Source organism: Leucopleurus acutus (assembly GCF_964270905.1).
Source record: "Leucopleurus acutus genome assembly, chromosome: 9".
Lineage (NCBI taxonomy): Eukaryota > Metazoa > Chordata > Mammalia > Artiodactyla > Delphinidae > Leucopleurus > Leucopleurus acutus.
In genome coordinates, this window is record NC_139144.1 from 30,885,184 (window position 1) to 30,909,252 (window position 24,069).

At 35.5% G+C, this 24,069-nt stretch overlaps 1 protein-coding gene across 1 annotated transcript in view; it reads right to left on the reverse strand.

Annotated features, from left to right (window-relative positions):
- The window catches only part of SEMA3D (semaphorin 3D), a 177,083-nt gene that overhangs the window by 73,044 nt on the left and 79,970 nt on the right, over nt 1–24,069 (reverse strand). The window contains exons 4-5 of the mRNA XM_082846434.1: nt 11,425–11,487; nt 2,066–2,185 (exon numbers count right to left, since the gene is read on the reverse strand). Of these exons, the coding sequence (XP_082702560.1) occupies nt 2,066–2,185; nt 11,425–11,487 (183 nt within the window). The remainder of the gene's footprint in view (nt 1–2,065; nt 2,186–11,424; nt 11,488–24,069) is intronic.

Consider the following 24,069-nt stretch of genomic DNA (forward strand, 5'->3'; position numbering starts at 1 on the left):
CAGAAGACCGTGGAGCCATGGTAAATGATCCGAGCCATAATTCAAACTCTGGCTCCTCATGTTTAGCTCTTAGTTGTTGTCAACAGCCCTGACTTCTATCCTGAAATCCGAATCCAACCGCCCACTTGGTATGACCTACGGAACATTTCTCAAATGCAGAATGTACAAAACTAACTCACGATTTCCCCCACAAATCTGTTACTCTTCTCATCTCAACAAATAACCCCCCTCTCCAACTCACTGCCAAAGATAGAAATCTGGGATTTATTTTAGCTGTTTCCTCTTTCTTCCCGTTGCCCCAGGCACACAAAACAGTGGTCCCCAGGAAGAGGGCTTCGCACACTTCTCTCCTCCATCCCTGTTATCTGTTGCTCTTCCCTGTTCCCAGCCACCTGAGAAGCAATCTTATCTATTTGAAGATGGAAGTGCCTTCCCTCTGAATGGACAGTGAATCCTGGGACTAATAATTCATTTTGGAAGAGAACGATCTTCAAGCAGGGCTGCCATACAATTACCTGTACTCCTGACTAGTGGAAAACTCACAAGGCTCAATATCCCTGTTCACTCATAATTGTCTTATTCACAGAACTTGTAAATCTGACTGCCCCTGGGCTTTCTGACAGTCTCAAGCTAAGTAATTAGCTCCTTCTATATTCCCTTTCAGCATTTGTGACTTTTAGGAGTTAATGAACACTATTTGCATCCCTCAGCAGGTTGTGAGTTTGGCTTTTAGCCCCAGGCCTCAAAACACATCCAAGATGTGGGGCTATCTCATGTAATTGCAGCCTATGCTATAAGCCACTGTTACATATTACCCTTCATCAAAGCTAGGCAAGAGAACATTACACTGGCAACAAAGTATGACGGATTCAAGTTGCCAAGTCTCCTAGTGGTTCAGAGGTTTAACTATCAGGGTTGCTTTACTTTCAAACCATTGAGTCTGGGCTGGTTAGACAAGTTGGTTAGAGAGAAAAATTTATCCAGCCACAGTTGTGGGTTTGATCTCTGCTTGAATCAGTTAAATCAGTGTAAAGAAACCTGTACCATGAGCCCAGACTTTACTTTCAAACACGCAGCCAATTACCCTGCAAATATGTGTGGTTATTCACAAGAAGTATATACATAAACATAAGGATGACAGTGTAACCCATCAACCCACACAAAGGAATGATTTAGAGTACATATTCTAAAGCTCAGTTGGGCATGCTTGCTCTAGCGATAGACTACTTTGGTTCAATTCCTTGCTAGGCCATTTATTAGTTGGGTGACTTAGGCATGGTATTTCATTCTACTGAGACTCAGTTTTTACTAACTTGCAAACTGGAAGTTATTAAGGTACCAACTTCATTAACAGTGTTGTGAAATTACAAAAACAATCCATGTAAAGTGCCTGGCACAGTCCATGACACAAAGAAAGTACTCTAACATGTTAGTTGTTGATTAAATTATTGTAACCTGCATGTTTCTCATTCATTGAAATGCTCATTGATTGCTGGAATACATTACTCCTAATTAATACATCCCACATTTCCACTATGTCACTTTGGTCTGGCAGAAATAATAAGTCCAGTGTGATAACAAGTATCCATACAATTTTAAGAAAATCATTAAAATTATCTGTATTTAGTGTCTACTATTGTAAACATAAGTAACAGGTCAAATTTGTTGGATGGGGAAAATTAAATTATTTATAAGATATCATTCCGTTGCGAGGTCTTATGGGAAATAAATTTTTACCAACCGCAACATACTAAATAGATTTAGTTATAAAGGAAACTCAAGAGAAAATAAAGCTGTACATAGAGCCTAGAAAACAAGCACTTTCAACACTGTATACCATTTATTTTAATCATATCACTAAAAAAACTTTTAATGAAGAAATTTTTATTGGGTGGATAAAGTGTACAATCAAAATGGCAATCCATAAAGTGGTTTGGAATATAAGTTCTTATTCAGTTCACACAGAATACGATTCAATCTTTATATTCAAGTCTAACTATTTTATGTCACAGGCATTAAGTAACAAGTTATTATAATTGTTTTTGTGCTATTTCATTATATTTACCTCCTTGTAGATTCCAAGATCAATATATCCACATATTGGATGAAATGCTCCAGTTCCACACACATAAACATGAGTTTTGTTATAGGGTTGAAGTACCCGGATGAAATTTGCACATTCTGTCTATTGGGCATAAAAAAATAAAAGCATTAGCATACAATTCAGGTATTTGAAAGATTATCATTCATACCACCTGTTTCCCAAGTAGATGAATTATCAAAAATAAGAACTAAAATAAAAAAGACTTATGAGAAATGTTTAACACCTGACTTAGCAAAGGAGGCAAAACAAATTAGAAACTATGGCTTTAATGAGTGACTGAAGTTTTTTTGAATAAGGTTTTGAACTAATCACAGTGCTAGAATGCACATCTCTATAGTGGGACTCAATGGGGCCTAGAGAATGAACATAATGTGAATGAGGTATCCATACTTTCTTTCAAGGATTTCCTACAGAACCAAACCCATCATGCTCTGATGTTCCCACATTGTCTATCCCATATAGAACCTACTGTGTACAACTTCAACTGTCTCAGCTACGCTAAACAAAACACTCAACACATATGTGTCTTCCTATATATTATCCCGTTCTTATTTTCCGGAATTGCCTACCACTTTATTTCCATTTATTTTCAATGTTACAGAGCCTTTAAGACTTACCTTAATTCCTGCTTATTTCAAGAATCTCTTCTGTTTTTTCCATAAATATTTTTTTACACCAAGTCAAAATTTTAAGAGACGTATTTCTGCCTCTTTTGCAAATGTTTAGGCCTAAAAATATTTCTTTCCAATGTATAGCTTTATAACTTAATTATTTTCTATCCCCCAATTACTTGTAAATAGTGACTCAATTTTTCAGAGTAGTCATTCTTGTTATTATATATTATTTTCAATTCATCTTCTGTAAGTCATCCCTTCTCTTTACATAATTAATGGCAACAATTTGTTAACCATGGCTTCATGATTCCTGGGCCCAAAGACTCCTGAGAAAACACTGGGCAGTAGTCTACTTTTATTCTAGATCAACTTTACCCAGGAGGTGGGCAGGTGTTTATTAAGGAGGTTGGAAATCTACGAAACGACTGAGATTCAGAGATAAAGTCCATTTTCTCTCTGCCTGAGTGGCCACGGGTCCTTCACCTGTCAGGTCACTGTTGTTGTTAGGGTCGTTAGGAGGAGGGTATTAAAAAATAAAAAAGATAATGACCTAACTGGTAGGATGATTTTTTAAATTAAGTAAAATTTTTAAAAGGCAGACAACAACTTAGCTGATAGGATTATGATTGTTATGTGGACTAAATTAAAGAATGTAACATTTAATAATTGTTTATCACTTACTCTGATTTTGATCTATACAGAATAATCAATATCCCAGTGGCTGTTCTGATTTTAGAATGAATAGCTATGTCTCCATATCTGTGGTACAGAGTTCCTAGTACCTAGGTCTTCCTCTGTCCAGCTAGCCTGGCAATCTTATGTCTCAAGAATTTGTAGAACCCAGTGAATAAAATCTGCACATTCTACTACAGAAAAATGTTATAAAGAACTAACTTATTGAGTTTTCTGCTCTCTGCTTCCTTATAAACAAAGAAGTTGCTTAAGATTATATGAAAGGACAGTTCCAACCCCTCAGTTAACCACGCAAGGGAAGGATGTTTCTTTATCAGGTAGGAAGAGTGGGCACTTTGTAACAGCAGAAGGGCCACTGCATATGGTTACACAGGTTGTATGCTGTGAAAAAAGTCCTATCTGAGGAAGTGCAAATCACACTGCAGACATCTTTGTTACCTTGAATATTTTCATATGTTTAGTATATGTTCTCATATAATTATTATATGTAGCCTCCTAAGAAAGGAAAATTTTATATTCATTAAGACAATTTTCTGTCAGATAATCTTACTTAACAAAATCATATTCTGTGTTTCCCACCCTTCCATCAAGGTGTTTGATGAAGAGAATTTATTTTCTATTGACGCAAAGGCACCACAGAGAACTAGCTTCATGTTCTTTTACATCATGCTAGACAATCGCAAATGAAAACCTAATTCAGAGAGTAAATATGCCCTACTAATGGTTTTGAACGAATGACACAGTAATATGAGATAAGCCAAGGCAAAAAAAAGAGGAAAAATATATGCAATCAGCAGATAAATTGCAATGATGGCTTCACTGCTAGGGTAAGAGATTTTAATATTCTCTAGCTTTCATTTTGCTCACTCATGCTCACTGAAGGGACTTTTATTTATTGGTCTTTTCCCCATGAAGAGATTTATGCAGGGTGAAATCTACACATGGAACAGTACACAGGGAGGGCAAGAGTAGAGTTATATGCCTGGAGTAAGGTGGGATTCACTCACTGCCAGTGATTTCACCATTTTTTCAAAAGCTCAGTGTTACCAAAGAATCATAGAATTTAGAGGGTAATTGTTATGGAGTGAATATCTGTGTCCTCCCAAAATGCATGGGTTGAAACCCTAAACCTCTCAGGGTGATGGTATTAGGAGGTGAGGCCTTTAGGAGGTAATTAGCTTTAGAAGAGGTTTGGAGAGTGAGATCCTCATGATAGGATTAGTGCCTTTCTAAGAAGAGACCAGGGCACTCCCTCTCACTCTCTCTGCCCTGTGCAGATATCACAGGAAGATAGCCACCTGCAAGCCAAAAAGAGAATTTTCACCAAAGACCAAGTCGGCCTGCACTTTGACCTTGGATTTCCCAGCCTTCAGAACTGTGAGAAATAAATATCTGTTGCTTAAGCAGCCTAGTTTATGGTATTTTATTATGGTAGCCCAAGCCGAGTAACACAGTAATATTACAAGATTGTGAAATCAATATTTGTATAAAGAAATAAAACAACTGCCTTTCCAGATTATAAACTATAAAGTCAGAAAGACTAGGGACTGTGAGAGACACAGCACTGTTTAAAAAGGCAAATGAGGCCCAGAGTGAAGTTTTACACACATAGGAGATATAATTTGAGTGATGATAAAGAAAAAGCTCTGAATCACACCTAAAACATTTCCCATCCTTTAACTTTCCTGGGAGTTACTTTATTAAAACGCAGCCAGCCCTGGAAAGTAACCTATTATGCTAGTTTTTACTTTGGTGAGATGTCACCAAGAATATATTTCTGAAATTCCTCTCTTCTCTCAGATTGGGCTGCCATGGAATAGAACCATGTATCCTGAGTTATCTGACACAGTTTACCAAAAAAAGTCAGTTCTGCTCAAAGTTTTCTGTGGTGAAGTTGATGGAGGGCAGTTCTCTGGGAAGCCTGGAGGCAATGACAGGGCAGTGAGGGGAAGAAACCAGGGACAGAGATTCTAAAAGAGAAGGTCTCATTTTAAATTTTGCCTGGGGTGGACATTTCAGCCAAACACTGGAAGCAAAGCAAAAGCCTTTACAATGATTTCTCTTTTAATTTATAAAGGTTCCAAGATTTGCTTCAACAGCATGATCAATAATTAACTTGATTTAATTCACTTAGTGACCAGCATGGCTATTAATGGTGGTGTAATTCTGTGAGGCATAAAGAAAGATAAATTCGAGAAGCAGCTGTTTTAACTTTCCCTGAAAGCTGGCTAATTTATCAGCTATTGCCCACAATGGCAAGGGTTGGGACATGACACCAAACAATTCAATTCAGCCAGTAACGTACTCAACCTGGGAAAAGAACTGAATTTCTCCTTCCTTCCCCACGCTTCCCACCTCCCTAACTCTCCACTGGAAGAAAGAGAGACAGAACTAAAAACAAGTATCAACTTTCTAATTCTCTCAAGTAAGATTATTTTTTTCAATTTTTACCTCTCATCCACATCCTTACATATATCCAAAGAGATATGCAATTAAATAAATAAAACAAATATGAAACAATACTTAGAGAAAAGACAAGTAAATATTAGTTTATATATCAACACTTAGAATTTTTGTTTCCCCCTAATACCTAGAAAAATATTAGCAAAACAGAACTACTTGTAATTCTCTAACGTTACATATAGTCCAGTTAAATCCAATACAGCTTTATATGTATTTCTGATAACCGACTTATAATCACTAATTTTAATTTATTTAGGTTATATATGAAAAGACACTTATGATTAAGAATGTGGTCTGGGCTTCGCTGGTGGCGCAGTGGTTGAGAGTCCGCCTGCCGATACAGGGGACATGGGTTCGAGCCCTGGTCCGGGAAGATCCCACATGCCGCGGAGCGGCTGGGCCCCTGAGCCACAACTGCTAAGCCTGTGCGTCCGGAGCCTGTGCTCCGCAACGGGAGAGGCCGCGATAGTGAGAGGCCCGCGCACCGCGATGAAGAGTGACCTCTGCTCGCCACAACTAGAGAAAGCCCTCGCGCAGAAACGAAGACCCAACACAGCAAAAATTAATTAATTAATAAACTCCTACCCCCAAGATCTAAAAAAAAGAAAAAGATTGATAGATTAAAAAAAAAAATGTGGTCTGTTTTTGTGTTTAGCATATTTTGCAGAATATTGTGATCCTCAAATATTTTGTGATCATTCGCCACATGCCTATCATTGTGCTACATCTTACGTTTGTCTAGCAGACTTCTGATAGAGTTCAGTCTGCAAAGATATCTGTTTAGGTCTTACAATGTTGAAAATATTTTAATAAGTTGTCAATGCTTCAAAATAAGTATATGAAAATCCAAATATCCCATTTCTCTCTTAAAAATGAAACATCTCACAGGGGAGGATTTCTACAGAGCAAAACCAGTTGAGGTAGAAGGGCAAAGAAAAACATTTTAAAGGAAAAAAATTGAGAGATATGCCTATAAAAATCTACATATCAAGTAGGATAACTAGGAAAGAATATTTTTTATGTGAGTGGATCAGAAAGTAATAATATATGAATATAAATCCTAATTTTACAACTACATAAAATATTTAGCATTTATAGTAATTAAAGAATGTCAAGCTTGGGCTTCCCTGGTGGCGCAGTGGTTGAGAGTCCGCCTGCCGATGCAGGGAACACGGGTTCGTGCCCCAGTCCCAGAAGATCCCACATGCCGCGGAGCGGCTGGGCCCGTGAACCATGGCCGCTGGGCCTGCGCATCCAGAGCCTGTGCTCCGCAACGGGAGAGGCCACAACAGTGAGAGGCCCGCGTACCGAAAAAAAAAAAAAAAAAAATAGAATGTCAAGCTAAAACAACAAAAATAATTTTCTTTTTGTTGGCAAAAATTAAATATATTTATTTCATTCATTAATGTATTAGTATTAAACATTAACTATATGTTGTATCCAACATTAGCAAGGGTATGGGGAAATATACCTTTCATTCATTAATGTATTAGTATTAAACATTAACTATATGTTGTATCCAACATTAGCAAGGGTATGGGGAAATATACCCTCTTAAGAGCATGCACTGCTGGATAAAGCATAAGAAGCATAAACTTTCTGGAGGGCCATTTTACAATGTATATAAAAGATTTTATATCCTTTGACCAGTAATTGTACTCAGTAACCTAAGATGTTCACAATATTTATATATAAGGCTTTTCATGTGCAGCATCATTCACAATAGTAAAAACTGGATATCTACCAAAACTCTAACAATAGGGGATTGATGAAATAATATATAAAGGAATGCAGTGCAGCTATTAAAAGTAGTGTTATAAAAAAGGAATTTAATGACATGGGAAAATGCTCATGGCAGTCTGCGAAGTGAAAAAAAAATGTTTTAAGGGACTATGTATACAATGATTTCATTCTGAAAAATAGTAAATAGATAAGACAGAAGAATAAACATCAAAATGTCACCAGCTATCTCTGGGTAATATTCATGGGGGAAGAACTATTTACAGATGAATTCTATATAATTTGCAAACTTTCTACAATGAACACTTTGTTTTACTTTAGATGTTCTTAAAAAAGAAAAAAGAAAAAAAGAGTGTAATCAGAAAACTTTAGAGATGGAAGACCCTTTAACCCTATGTAATGTCTCCATTGACAAGGTTGTGCGCCTCTACAGTCAGGCCGACAACTCAGGCTGCCCACACCCCATGCATTCTTTTGCCTGGACTGAGCAGTTTACCCCACTCTTTTATAGCAGGACCAGACATTTCTTAAGTGACTTTCTTTTGAATAATATTTGAAGCAGACACAAAATGCAACCAAATAGCTTCCTGTCACCTCTTCCCTTCCTTGGATTAAACTGGGGACTGTGCTCAAGAAAGTGGAATAGCTCTCTTTTGTTTCCTCTCCTTCCACTCCCTTCCCACGCCAATGAGCTAACTTTCATTATGGTAAATAATTCACTATTTTTCAGTTATATAGTACCTTTGTGTAAAGGGACAGTCTTTCCAAACACTTGTTAATTCAAAACACACTCTTGGGAAGTAGGTAAAAATTACTAGAGAGAAGGGAGGAGAGAGGGTAATGCCAAAGGCAATAAAAGATGTTAATAAAACCACACACTTGCCTCAGTTTTCTGTTGGCCAAAATCTATGTAATGCTGTAAAATGAGGATCTGCATTATGGTTATCGTGAAGAGAGAAATGATTTGAGGGATACAGTTTGTAGACCTTACACATAGAACTCAGACCTTGATGTGTAGATTATAGTGTATTATAAGAGCATAGATGGTGGGGCAAGCCTTCTGGATTCAATTCAATATTTACTAGGTATGTAATATTGGGCAAGTCATTTAAACGTTCTGGCCTCAGTCTTCTCATCTGGAAAATGAAGAATAAAAATAAACTCTAACATACCGTATTGTTGTAAGGATTAAACGAGATTATAGGTATAAAGCTTTGAAAGCAGTTCCTGTAACATGGTAAGTGCTATAAAAATGTTAGCTATTCTTAGTAACTCTAAAATACAGTATTATTTTAAAGGGGCAAATTGAAAAGAAGGAAACAAAGACTTGCATTACACCTACATAATTCAACAGCAAACTTTATAGACTTCAGTAAAAAGAGAGAAGCTCCCTAAATCTCGAATCCTAGGTTAACAGTGTACTTAAAGTACACAGTGTACTTTAAAGTGTACTTAAAGTCAGAGGTGACTACAAGCTCTCAAATACAATTGAATTGGAAGAATAGGTTCCATATACTGGGTCTTATGTACTCTCTAGGATACCACCTTCAAGAAAGTTTATCACCCTTTGTTTTAGCTTGATAAGAGGGGCAACCGAGTTACTCTACAACTGGAATTAGTGAACATACTGAAATGAGAAAACTGTCACAATTAAAACTTCACTGATTAACCTTGAGTGCTTATCCTTCACCTGTTCCATGGGCAAATTGACACTACTCTGTTGGAGTAAATTTAAAACATCCTTTTCCTACTTGCCTCCTTATCCTACACTCAATACTGATGAAACACAAAAGTGTTCACACTGTTTATGACATGCTTCTACTGTTATGCAACAAAGTAAATTTGAAAAATCACAACCAAAGCATCTTTCTTTCCCATGAGTTCAAAAAGGTACTGTTGCTTTTGCAGACTGGGGCACCTGCTCACAGGGCATCTGACATTGAACAGGGTGGAGAGATTAGAGACATGAAAGGAAGAATATATTCTACATTAGTTTACACTCTTTCATTTCTAGCAAAATAAATGTAAAAACTTTTTCCTGTTGCATTTGAAGCACACACTCTCTGATATATTTCTGCTAACATAAGTGTGCCCCAAAAGTCACATTTAACACTAACTGAATACAGAATGAGGCATAACCAGAAGTTTTTTTCTTTTACTTTGTTTTGATTATTTTGTTTCGCAGGACAGTCATCCTTCAGTATCCTCGGTGGATTGGTTCCAGGACCTTGACATTTATCAAAATCTGAGCATGCTCAAGTCCCTTATATAAAATGGCAAACACACAGCCTCCCATATACTTTATCTCTAGATTACTTACAATACTTAATACAATGTAAATGCTATGTAAACAATTGTAAATACAATGTAAACACTATGTAAATAGTTGCCAGTAAGCAATAAATTCAAGTTTGCTTTTTGAACTTTCTGGAATTTTTGGAATATTTTTGATGCACGGTTGGTTGAATTTATAGACTTAGAACCTGTGGCCAACTGTACAGTGGCTACATATAAGGAATCATTTGTGTAATATCTATATCCCTCATTAGATTAAAAGATCCATGAGTGCTTTCATACACTATTAATGCACATATTTAGGCTCTTAATAAATATTTGTTGGATAAATGAATGAACAAATGAGTGAATAAAGTCTTCTAAGCTTCCCCTTAAGTTCATTAGGCAACATACGTCGTGTTGCTTTACCTTTATCACAAATAATAAAGTGAGAATTGTTAAATATAATTATGCTTTCATACAACACATACTGTTTGCTGTTATTAAATATGAGGGCACTGCTCAGTTTAATACTCCTGGGTTATAGTGGTTAGAGGAAACATTCCAGGATACTGCAAAGGAAGCCTCATGATGTCCATGCTTTTGCCCAAAGTTACAACTTTTTCATCTTGAGTTACATTCAGGATGTGATTTCTTTCGCCAAAGAAGAGCAATTCTCCCTATCATTACAGGGCAAGAAGTCAGGGCAGAACACAGAGCATCTGGCCTGAATCAGAACATTCAGATGAGAAGAGGCAGTTAGAGCCACAGCATTGCTGGAGATAAAAAAAAGGCAACACAATTTGGGGAAGCATGTAAGACAGCTTGGACAGTGCAAAAGCAATCCAGACAAGACACCCCAAAGATGATGAGGGCAGTTATACCTGTCAAAGGGGTTTCTCTGGTCCTTAAGGGAGCTTAAACTAGAAGTTTATACTAGGACCCCACTATTTATCCTTTATAAGTTATTTCCTATACTTACTCTTACATAAATTTTGGAGTAAATTATTTCTAGTTCTTATTCCAGAATGTTGTATTATTCATTTTCAACCAATCTTTCTTAATAGCTCTATAATGTCTACTTTTGCAAGAATTCTTGTAGATGTTGTAAGTTTAATTTCACCCCAAATTAACTTAAGATGTCAAGTGTGTGTTTGTAATGCTAAAACCACTGATGATTTTGTGTACATTCACAAAATATATGCATTAGATGAAAAACACACAACCCTAGAAATACAGTATTTTCTGATGGTTTATTTTTAAATATTTCAAATGTATTTCTGAGATTTTTTTTGTGAAGAAAATACAGTCAGAATTAACACTTTGGAAAGGGTAGTATTTCTAAATTTCTGAGAACAATGTCATTCCTTTTGGCAAGGTAGAAACATTTTATACCATATTAATCTTTACACAGAATATTAGTGTAGTCTTAAAAATAATATACTAATGCCATTAATTCAATAAAACCCAATATAAATATTTGTTATCATATCAGCACCAGTTTAACAAAGATGTTCTTTAAAGTCTCATACTTACATTGGCATCTTTCCCAGCTAATTTACACAATTCCACCCGTTCCTTTGCAGCAGGCCAATAAATCTGTAAAACATTTCAAGGTGTGTTAGAATCTGAATATCTAAAACACTACACAATTCTAATTAGGAAAGTGAGTGTGTGAAATTAAAGAGTGGCTATCAAGACAAAAGCATGCTGTTAGATAGGATGTAGGAATTTTGAGATTTAAATATTTTCCAAAGCCACCCTAAAAAGATTATAAGAAAACACTGGGCAGAATCATCCACTTGTTAATTTTCTAATTTCTTTTAAAATGTATTTAATAATAGATAAATCATGTTGAGTAGGCCATAACTTCCTATTGTGACGTCAACGGAATTTCAGGTTAGCATTTGCTTAGGTAAGAGATTCTTTTTACCCTGTTTTTCTGTGTTTTCTCGGACTGGTAGTGCATTATAAACACACGCAATGAGGTGTGAGAAACAGCTCTTTGTCACAAGCATAAATTATCACTCCAAGTCAAAGACCAGAATGCTTTAAATCATAAATTATAAATTATCATAATTATAATATATAATATATTATATATATTATATAATACATAAAATATATATTATATAATATATATAATATATTATAATATGTGATAATTATAAATTATCACTCCAAGTCAAAGACCAGAATGCTTTAAATCACTGCAATTATACTTTCACATAATTTTGAATAGTAGCCAGCAATAAAACATGAATGGACTACAGCAATGAAGAGCAATATGAATGGACCTTAGCAATTCATTATTAGGTGAAAAAAGTATATTCCCCCAAATGACAAACAGCATGATCTCCACAGAATAATGTTTAAAACAACTAAGATAAAAGACACTTTTTAGGTATATATGTAGATACAATAAATATGTAAAAAGAAAAGCAACAGAGTGATGAATACAGGACTCAGAAAGATGGTTACCCAAGACTGATAAAAAGATTATACTGGCGGTAATAAACAGGTTATTTAACAGATTTTAGCTTTTGTTCTGGATGGTGCATTTTCAAGTGTTTACTACATAATTAAAAACAACTAAGTAATGTAAGTTAGTAAATAAATCAAAATGGGCCATGCACAGGCCAAATGATAGTCGGTCATCGACCTGGAATCATGAAGTCCTAAATAAATGAATATATGAATAGCAAAAATAAAACACCGTAGCTGTCAGGAAATTTGACAGTTTCTTCACATTTTTTTGTTTGTTTTTGTTTTGTTTTTTTGTTCTTTGTTTGTTTTTTGTTTTGTTTTGTTTTGTTTTTGTTTTTAATCACTGGTAGCAAAAATACTGAATTGAGTGTTCTTTTTTGCCCCTTAAAAATAACATCCTGAATTTATGAAAACTTTGCTTCATATTTGAACTTATGAACTCAAGGTATCCTCTCACATTTTTCTTGCTGATTCTTTTTTTTATTATTTTTCATTGTGGTAAAACATCCATAACATAAAATGTACCATCTTAGCCATTACAGTTTTGTTAAGTATATTCATTTTGTGCAACCAATCTCAAGAATTCTTTCATCTTGCAAAACTGCAACTCTATACTTGCTGATTCTTGAATATTACAGTGATTTTACAAAGGATAACTTTGTATCATTGGAATGAAAATAAATGGTACACAGAAAGCATGTCCATGATGTGTCAACTGGTTTAGTCACTAGTTCATTTTATTTGGTCTCAAGTCTAGATTAATATTTCTTTGAATCCTTTCAATATGTCAGATCTTGTTCTTTTCTGTTTTATACTATGGTCAGATTTAGTCACATTTCAGAAATAAATTTAGAATAAATATTTGTAGATTTGTTCAGACCTGAATATTTCACTGGTATTAGTACTATACAAAAAAAGAAAGAAAGGGAAATACAGGACTCTTTCACATGAAGTGTGACTTAAAAAGGAAAAAAGAATATCACTGGGTTCTATTCTTTTACCTTTAACCAGTGTACTGGGTGATTTGAGTTGAAGTAAATTATGAGATGAATGATGTTTCTAAAATTAATTTTGAATGTATTTATAGGAGCTTCAAAACGGAGGGAGTTATTTAAAGATTGACAAAATGTGGAAGCAATCTTCTTTATCATTTTTGAAACCTAAATGGAAGTTGCAAGGTTAGCACAGAGTAGTTACTGTTCATTAACCATTTGTTCATTAGACACATAATTATGAAAGGGCTTCTGTATACCTGGCAAGGTGTGGCACTGAGGTGCTAAGATGTGAGTCAGGAAGACAGTTCTGTAAACAGATAGGGTACGTGCACTTCCATAGGAGATATAAACACTATAAGAAGAGAGCAAAGAGGATAGAGCCACTAGCCATTGTTTTAAATTACTTGGTTTTAATAGTTTCAACTCTAATGTAACAGTTTAGCTTAGCTTAATAGTTTCAACTCTAATTTGGTCTTAAAGACTTGATACTAAAATCGTAATTGCAGATTCTTTTTTCTCTTTGCAAAGGGATACAAATTTCTAAAAGATGTTTTAATGGTTTTGTTGTACATTTTCAGTTATTAATTTTAAGTCATACAACTGTAAATTAAATTGTGTCATCCTAGTAAATGAAGCCATAAAACTAAAAGGACAAGCTTCCAACAACTGGGTTTTTGATTAGTGGGTAAATGTTATACGAAGATATTCAAGCACTGAGAATTTGTTGGACTCCAAAAACCAATTTAAATATATCTTCTAATGTCTGTTTACAAAGCAGATTTTTTTCCCCAAAATGTTATCTCACTTTTCATCATTCACCTTCAATCCCATAAAGTCTAAAACCTGTTAAAAACAAAAATTATCCTTGGATCATTATTGTTATAGCATAGGAATTCTAAGATAGTATCACAAAGACAATTTTACTTCTTAAGGAAACATTTAAACCTTAAAAATAAAGTTATTGAGGCTACATACTGGCTTATTTTGACACAGTGCTGTCAAGAATTTAGGAATCACAAATAGAATTATCATAATAATAACAATGTAGGAGACATCTGATTGTCTTCCAGACTGTAAACATTTACTTAAAAGGAAAAAAAAATAAAAATCATTGTAGTTGTGCCAATATTTAAAAAGCTATCATTTTAATTATGATTTATGGTGAGATTTTCTTTTACTTGCCCATTCTAGTCACTAGAATAAGGTTTTTTTTAAAAAATATTCCTTTTGATCCCTTTTGGTAAACAATGTGAAGAGATAAAATTTCACATAACTCAATCTAAAAATAAAGCAAAACAAAAAACAACCAAGATTTCCACACACTCTTATACTTACATAGGATTGGCAGAAATATGTTCAAGTAACATATTTGTTTTTCAATAATCTTTTGAAGTGACATATATAATGTGACATATATATCTCTGTCTTTATCTATCTGTATAAAAGCATTCCACCACTTCCGTATATTTCTAGTCAAACCGTGTGTACATGTGTAGATGGATACAGAGGGGAAAAAGAGTGAGAAACAAAGAGAGATAGACAGATACATAGAGGGAGAGAGAGATGTTAACTCTGATTGGGTATAGAGTATTTCATATATAGTATCAAGTTTCAGCATCGTTTACACAAAAGCCCAAGAGGTACCTGAGATCTTGAAATTATTTCAGTAGCCCAGGTAGTACACTTTGAGATTGCCTCACTCTCACACAGAAATCACACCCCACACTTAAAAATACAAAGTCCACAATATCTATAAAAGGCCCTCTTGATCATTAATTAGGTAATGGGAAAGTTTTGAGGTAGTGATTATTACTACTCTCTTTGCTTGCTGAATTTGTCAAAAGTAAGATGACATACACATTTTCTTGCACTTTGGTGTTTTGAACACACAGCATCATGCCATATTAAAAGTTCCATTAAGCAAGACAAGCAAAACACATACCACTATTTCTAAAACTTGATGCAGCTGTATTACTTCTTTAGAAAGTTACCCACAGACATTTTTCTTTCACTTATCAAAGAGAGGCATACCAGAAGCAGAGGTGCTACTTGCATGACTGCCATATTTTAATTGTCCTGAAATATTCCCACAGAATGCTGGTTCTTAACATTGTATGATGTACCAGATACAGCTTTTAAGCTATCATTTTGGTGGGAGTAGTCTTCAGGACTTTGGAGCCCAGACATCAAGGATATCAAATATGTACAAAGCTGCTCTCTCCACCCACATGTAGGACAGACATCAGAAATCAAACAGATCCTTTCTGTGGACCCTGATAAGCCCAAGAATTTCTCTCAACATAGTTATCTACTGTGTAACCACTAATTGATCCACTACAAAATAATTAGGGGCTGCAAATTGGTTTTAATTTGAGTGCTAATCTTAGAGATCAAGCTGGTAACAGAAAACTACATGGGAAAGAAGAGAAGTAAGTTTACAAAATGTCTCCACTTGAAGATGATAATTTATGGGTTAAAGTTTAAAACAAGTATGTCTGATAAGTCAGTTTCCATATTCAGCAATTTACTGACTTAATCATGTTAGTATGTTTATGTTGTTTCATAGTATTTCATAATTGAAATTGATCATTTCCAAAAAATTAATTTTTGCCTGTTACACTTGGAAGGATCAAATACTAACCTCTAATAATATATATGTAGTGCTCACTTTGGCAGCACCTATACTAAAATTGAAATGACATAGAGAAGATTAGCCTGGCCCCTGCACAAGGATGACATGCAAATTCATGAAGGGTTACATATTTTTAAAAAAAGAATGAGTAAAAATATGTACGTATCTGTTTCCTTCAGAGTTATAGAATGTAGATTACTAGTATGAAAAGAGATCACTCTGATGAAATAAACATTGTCTTCACTGTCACTTTACATAAGCTTATATGCTATAAAGTTACATTTTAAGCACATTTTTCAAAAGAGAGTTAATATTAATTTCCTTATGAAACGATAGCAGGAGCTGTATGCGTTTAAAAATACAACCTATGATCTAGTTATCTTATATTGATTTTATTTGCTTATCTCTATCTAAAATCCAAAATGATTTGTTTTTTAAAGCATATTTACTTCACTTTGAAGACAAATAGGCAGGAGGAACTCACAGTAAAATGCTGCAATGTCTCTAACAATTACTGTTTCATTTATAAGTTATATAATTCATTAACAGTTATCATTTCATAACGTGAAATGGCAGGCACTTTATTTTTAATTATTTAATCTTAGGCAAGTTACAGAAACATTCAAATAATGATAAGGCCTTATAACAACATCCTAAGGAAATTCTAATTATATCTGCTCTTTGTTTCATCTTTGGAAAAGCAATTTAATTGACTCAAGTTAGCAAGTGCAAGGTCAGTCAAATGCCCTTTGGCCTAATTCAGAGATGCCAGGACAACTGAATGGAATACACAAGAGGAAGTTACAACTTGTTCATAAAACCTAAGTAAAGACAAAAACTCACAGCCTTAAAAATGCAAGTGGCCACCTCTGTCAACGAACAGGATTCAAGTTTTTGGCTGGTTGTAAAAAGGTTGGGAAAATGCTGCTCTAGATGCCATATGATACAAGGATTTGAACAACAAAGGGAGCAGTGACTACTCGAGTCTCAGTTCCAAGGACAGAGAGAGGTAGGAGATGGGAGCTCAAAGACCGAAGTACTGGGAAAAAAGGACAGGAGAGCCAGCGGTAAAGCACGTAAAACTGAAGGCGGCTGGGGTAGAGACTGTTACAGAAGGGAAGTTTCAATTCTCAAGGTTTGCGTCTAATCGCCCACATAGCTTCATTCATGAAGTCTTGGGTGAGAACTGTCTCTCCCTTTCCTGTTTTAGGACTCAGCCCAAAGCCTCTTTGACGTTTAGCTTTCTTCCGTCAACCAGCTCCGAATTCCAGTACGCTCGCGTCTACCACATCCATCTGCCGCCTTCTTTTTTGCAAGTAGATTTAGTTTGGGACCTTTTCCTGGCATAAAGAGCAATGAACTGCAGTGGAATTGGAAGATGTGGGTTCGAGTCTCTACTGCACCACTTGTTAGCAGCGAATGTTGCACTGCCAAGTATCATCTTAGCATTAGCCCCAGAATGAGTTTGTTCTGCCTGGAATGGCAGGAGCTCAATAAATATACTGCATGAAAATGAGAAAAATGCTACTGTAGCATACAAATTAAAACGAAATTTAAGAAATCCACAAAGGGGTTGGTGATTTTGAACTTGTGGTGCAATTACACTTGTGGATAAATTTCAAAATTCTGTGAGGAATACAAGTCACAGTCTCCCTTCTCTCCTTACAGGAAGTATATGACTCATTAAAGCTGAGAAGTATATGACTCATTAAAACTAAGTGACAAGGGACCTTATGTTTTCTTCCTACCCTCCTTAGCACCTGGCACAGCCCACATACATAAAAAGTACTTGGAAATTATTGAAAAGTGATCTGCAAAGTTTCCTTTAAAACTGGAGACAGAGACAGAGTCCTTGTCGAGTTCCGGCAGAAGTCTGAGCAGTCTGACAACATCCTGACAGTCCATTACAGTGACCAGATGGGACCTGCACATCAGCACCCGGGCGGGGGAACCCGCCCATCCATGAACGAGGCAATTGTTTCACCTCTGTGATTACTAGACAGCATGTGCTCCGCAGGCAATAGGAGAAGATTAATCACCGTGAAACTAAGTAGGGTGCCTTATACCAAAACTTAATTTATTGGGGAGTCCACAGGGTTTCCAAGGGTTTATATTTTCTTTATTTCAAGTATTAACTAAGAATAAAGAGTGGCAATTTTCTTTTGTCAACCATTACTTGATTTCAAATGAGAATTTATTTATTCTCAGTCTTTTCGCCTAAATAATAGGCTTCCAGGGTCACGCGTTAGATGAGAACGTCTTATGCAGCCGTGAAATGAGTTAATGAACTAGAGTCCGAAGGTCATTCTGATTTATAAAAGCATTTCTGCTTATACTCAATATAAAGCAAGCAAGTACAGGATCCCCGTGTATGAAAACCCTCGTTTTAGACTTCCTTAAGGAAAGGGAAATAACAAAGTCCTTTTCATGCTACACAAAAAAAGGGTGTTTAAATATGCCCCTGAAAATTATTATAGTTAAAATTATAAACTCATTTTGATTAGTGATTTTTCTAATAACAGTGATTAAAATAGGAGAACATTTTGATGAATTTCAAGTAAACTGACTAATTTTTATAATTACGTACCTCATTTTCATGTTAAATAAGGAGAAAAATAATACGAAATTACATTACAATTGCTGGGAAGAAGGAAAAAAAAACGTTAATAGAGTCATTCCATGTTTATAAATGTGACAGTCTGCTCAAACAGAAAGTCAATCTTCTTAAGAGTGTCTGAGTTCTAGCTTTTAAGTGTTTTAAGTTTACCAATGTTTCCTTTTAAATAGTTCTGACTGGTTTTTGGTTAATAAACAAAAGAATTAAAGTTCTTAAATGTGAGGACCTAAATTTTATTAGCAAGGTGAAATGAAATTCTCTCAAGTTATTCCATAAAAACATGGAGTCCTCTTTTAGGTAGGTTATACATTTATATTGCTTTGATACGTTGCTTTCTCATTTTAAAACCCATGGGAAAACTTCCTTGTTTTCTGCCAGAAACATATTTAGTGCTTTTTACCTTAAAAACAAACGTCAATTACATTAAACATAAAAATTTTAAGTATTATACTGCTTTTGCCTTCAACACTGTAAATTTAGCTAATAGGTTTTTGTTGGGGACCGGTTAATAATCTTCACCTTTGTTTAGTTAACATGACAATTCTTTGAACATTTTACTTTTCACACATATCAGTTTCAAGAGAAAATATTTTTAATTAAATAAAAATAAAAAAGATAAGTATTGTCTCAAAATGAAAGTAAACTATTTGAAGACTAATTGTTAGATTATTTAAAAATGGATCACTGCATGTCCTACACTCTCGTTTATTAGATTCTCAGTTACGGCTTAGCTTTGCTAGAACCCAACAGAAATAATACTATTGAAAAACATGGGAAACAAGATGTAAAACAGCAAATGTTTTGAATAAGGCTATTAATATCCAAAATGCAAATAGTACTAATAAGGATACTGACATTCCCCATTTGGTTACGCCTATGATTCTAGCGTGTATACATCAGGAATGATATACAATGAGCTTGCCTGTTATATTTGGAAGTAAAGCAAAATTCTTTTGAGAGCTCATTTTATGGCTTAGATAGTAAAGCAAGATGTTAAAAAAAGAAATTTTAGCTGAGAAAAAATTTAAAATGAGATGCTAGCTGAGGATGCAAAAATCTTCAAAGTAGGTGGCCAAGAATCATTCAGATGATTTCACCTATGTTCAAGCTATACAATAGTTGGACACTGGAACTTACGAAGTTTTTTCCTTTCCCTTGAGAAGGATATTTTGTCTGAGACAGTTGTGTCATGTGTCTTACAAGCCCCAGGGTGAGAAGCAGGTGCCAGGGAAGGGGCTTTGATGGGACCTCGAGAAGCACTTACTGTTGAACATGCCATTTGTGGGACATTGTGGACAAATGTCTAAAGGGTGAGAGAGACTGACAGGTTTCAGTGGACACAGAGGCCAGGCTCAGTGGCTATACTGATATCAACCTGAACTTCTAGAGTGTGCCAGGAAAATACACAAGACAGCTTCCTATAGAACAGATGGGAGACATGGTCATGCAAAAATTTGATGGCATGAGGTCACCTTAGGTCCTGTTCAAGAAGGCTGAGTTAAAAGACTTCAGAAGTTAACACCTGGTGGAACTGCAACCTGTCTCAGATAAAGAATGAGGACACACCAGTCAGAGGAGAAATGCAGTCACGCTTATCCAGAAAATTGCAAGGGAAAGAAGTCCAGAAAGAGGAAATTCCAGAAACTCACAGAGGGGCCAATGAAAGAAAAGTCACCCTTCTTTAAACGTCTGACAAGACCAGAAAGTTGAGAAGTGAGGTCCCTCTGACAATGGCAAAAGACATTTTCCTGAACCCCTCTCCTCTTCTCTTCCCCTGATACGACACCATAGGGTCAGACACTGACTGTAATAGCTTAGAGAAGAGGAGGAACGCAGTCAGGGTCAGGAGAGAAGAAGCCTCTGAACAACTCCCTTCTCAGGAACCTGCCCTCCCTCCCATGGCGTGCCCAAATGGGGACAGGTAGAGTGAGCGAAGGTTCAATTTTAAATGAGATTGGACACTCTGTTACATTAGACTGGACCTTTTAATTGCTGGAAAACAACTGTCTGTACTCTCTAAGAGTGACCTTGAAAGCCATGGGGTCTGCTGGAGTCATCAAACAGGTCCAGGGAGAAGACCCAGTCCCACAGAGCAGATTGAAAGGGACTGTGGGAGGTAAAATAAGTTGTTTATTATTATACCCCATGAGTTGACATAACGGTTGCTGCTGGATTAGTAGGTAAAATAAATAACAACTGTAGTCTCAGAATAAGTTTATTTCTCACTGGTCTACTCATCTGTCTCTATAACCCACTTGAAAAACAAGAGAAGACAGAAGAAAGAAAACCAAGAAACAAATGCTTCATTAATACATACAAAAGCAGTACTTAGCTTAATAAATCATTCCCTTTGTGACCTGTTTGCTTACATCCTGGTTTAGAGACTCACTCCACTTAAGCATGGTTTGAACTGCGTCCAAAATGAGTAACATTTTCAGATGGAAGGATCCCAACAATTCATTAACTCAAGAAGCCAACTAAGTAGCATAACCAGAGAGGATTGGACATTTTTTTTTTTTTTACTGTCAACCATGACTCCATTGAAAAAAAGGGAGAGAAGGAGAGAGGGGGAGAATTTCAGCTTGTATATATTACTCCTCAAGTTTACATAGAGAGGGCTCTGGATTTTACATGAATTATTGCTAGGACTACTTAAGGCCAGCTGAGGTAGAGAAAGTTCACTTGTAGTCAGTGACAGATGCCATGTAGTTTAGGATAATTTGTTTAGAAACCATAGGTCCTTAAACCATATTGTACAAGTGTCAAACACTTTCATTATTATGATGTCTACACTGAACAGGTTTCTCACGCATCACTTATAAATTAATGATAAATGGATATAAATGTCTACAGTTGACCACATTTTTCAAGGACTACTAAAATTCCTCTGATTCTAGAGATGGGGTACGTTAAGGGCAGGGAAACCTAGTTTCTTTAACGTAAACTATGAGAAATTTACACATGGAGGGGAGAAATGACTCTTCTACTCTATTTCTCCAACATGTTTTCCCCCATCCTAGCTGGACAAGGAAATAATAAACCTTGCGGTCCAAATACAAACTATTTAATTGTGTTAACAATAATTTACATTTACTCATCCATTTTGGACTAATTCAAATCCCATGCACAACATGTGATCTTTTTTCCCCCTCCCTGAATTCCTATGTGATCTGTCTCATTATTTTGGACATTTAAAATTTTTCTGACTTGTCTTATTTTAACTGTGTTATGTCTTATCTTCCTAAGTAGGGCATGAGCAATGACAAGACCTGAGTTTTATATTCTGTTAGACGTTCTTAGCACCAAGAGTAGATACTCAAATTTTTCTATGAAAATAATAAACAAACAAAAAACCCTGACTACAGTAGGACAAAATAAAGAAAATTATTCAAAGTTCAGTTACTAAAAAGTATTCCAAGTTTTACTTCTACAAACACATACAATAAATTTCAATCCCAGAGACTGACAAAACCAAATCAATCAAAGCAGCATTATTCTAGACATAATTCTGCTAGAAAATACTTTCAATGACACTTGTCATATTTAGTTATTTGATTTTTTAAAAATATGTTCTCTGTACATTAAATATTTAGTGGATAATGCTAAAAACTAGTACTACAGAATAATGATGTAGTCTTTAATTCTCTGAGTTAAGTTGTAATGTATTCCCTCCTGACGATGTCACCCTCAACAACAGTTAACAATGAAGGGAGAAAACTGACAGAGTATCAGCAAATGCGAAGAAATCTGCAGCAGATTAGATTTTACAAAACTTAGATTAAATAATCATAGAGAAGTTTTATAGAGGCAAACGAACTCTTACATAAGCAAGAGAAGTATTTGTACATGTTAGCAGATTTTTCAATCTTTACAATGCAGTGTGGAGAAAAATTATTTCAAGGATTTTTACTTGCAATGAATGCTTTCCAAGATATCTCCTGAAAGAAAAATAAATCCTTCCAGAAAATTTCCTTGTAGAACTAGCTAATCTTTATAATTTTCTCTGGAGAGAAAATATACACTCTTCTTTCTGATTGTCTGAGAAAACTTTTATGATTGCTTCAGGAAATCTACGTTAATTAGAAAAAAAAGTCCCCTAAGCAAATTATTTTTTTTCAGAAAACTTGTTTTCTACTCCCTCTCTTTAAGTGTAGTGATCAACGTGATTGATTCCTGAACACTTCTTCCACCTAAAGCAGTTGATTCATATAAGCAAATCATAGTTTCCCCATCACTCTTTCAAGTAAGCTTAAGAATTGGAATTGACACGTTCCTGGCCAATGAGATGTGAGGGAAAGTTCTTTAAAAGGTTTCCTTGGTGGGCTTCCCTGGTGGCGCAGTGGTTGAGAGTCCGCCTGCCGATGCAGGGGACATGGGTTTGTGCCCCGGTCCGGGAAGATCCCACATGCCGTGGAGCAGCTGGGCCCGTGAGCCATGGCCGCTGAGCCTGAGTGGTCAGAGCCTGTGCTCTGCAACGGGAGAGGCCACAACAGTGAGACGCCCGCGTACCGCAAGGAAAAAAAAAAAAAAAAAAGGTTTCCTTGCTCCTAAGGATGAGACATAGTGAGTAATGGTCTTTTATTCCTTTACATTTCCTTGTCTGAATGTGACTCATGAAACTGTTAAAGCCACTTTGCTACCAACCTAAGGATAATGCCAACACCAACAATGGCAGACAGAAGAGACAGAAAGAACTGGATTATTCACAACATTGTTAAGTAGATGATATTACCATTTACATAGCCACTCAAACTCTGTACATTATTCTTATTCTATAATATAACAAATTTCCTTATTTTTTACCAGCCCAAGTAAGATGTCTTTTAAGCTGACAGCACACTAATTGATTAAAGAGTAGTATATTGGTCTCACACTCAAGAGAAGAAAAGATAACAAAATTACCAACTCAAAAAACAAAATGAACATTATTTAGTATCCTTTATGTGTAAGACACTGTAGTATGTACTAAAGGAGAATCAGAAGTGTAGAAAAAATAGTTCCCCTATTCAAGGAGTATATAATTAAGAGGGTCATATATTTACACAAATGGATAATAACAGTTCTATCAGATAGGACATCTGACACTGGTATAAATATATAAAATGCTCTAGTAAACACAAAGAAGAGTTATGTCTCCTGAGGTAAAAGAGCAGTATTAGGTAAGTGCCTTCAAAAACAAAGAGTGAGATGAGCAAGAAAGTGAATGTCAATTTCACAAAGTTGTAGCAAAAGCACAAAACTTGAAAGCTATTCATTTTGTAACATGGCAGTTAGAGTAAAAGAAAGAGAGAAAGAGGAAAGCAGAAAGTAAAGTACTAGTGAGGAAGAGTAGATAAAAATGAGACTGGAAACAGAGCAGAAATGGGTAGGAAGGGCCTTAGAAGTCAATACTGGAAACAGAGCAGAAATGGGTGGCAAGGGCCTTGAAGTTTATTCAAGTTCCTTGGAAA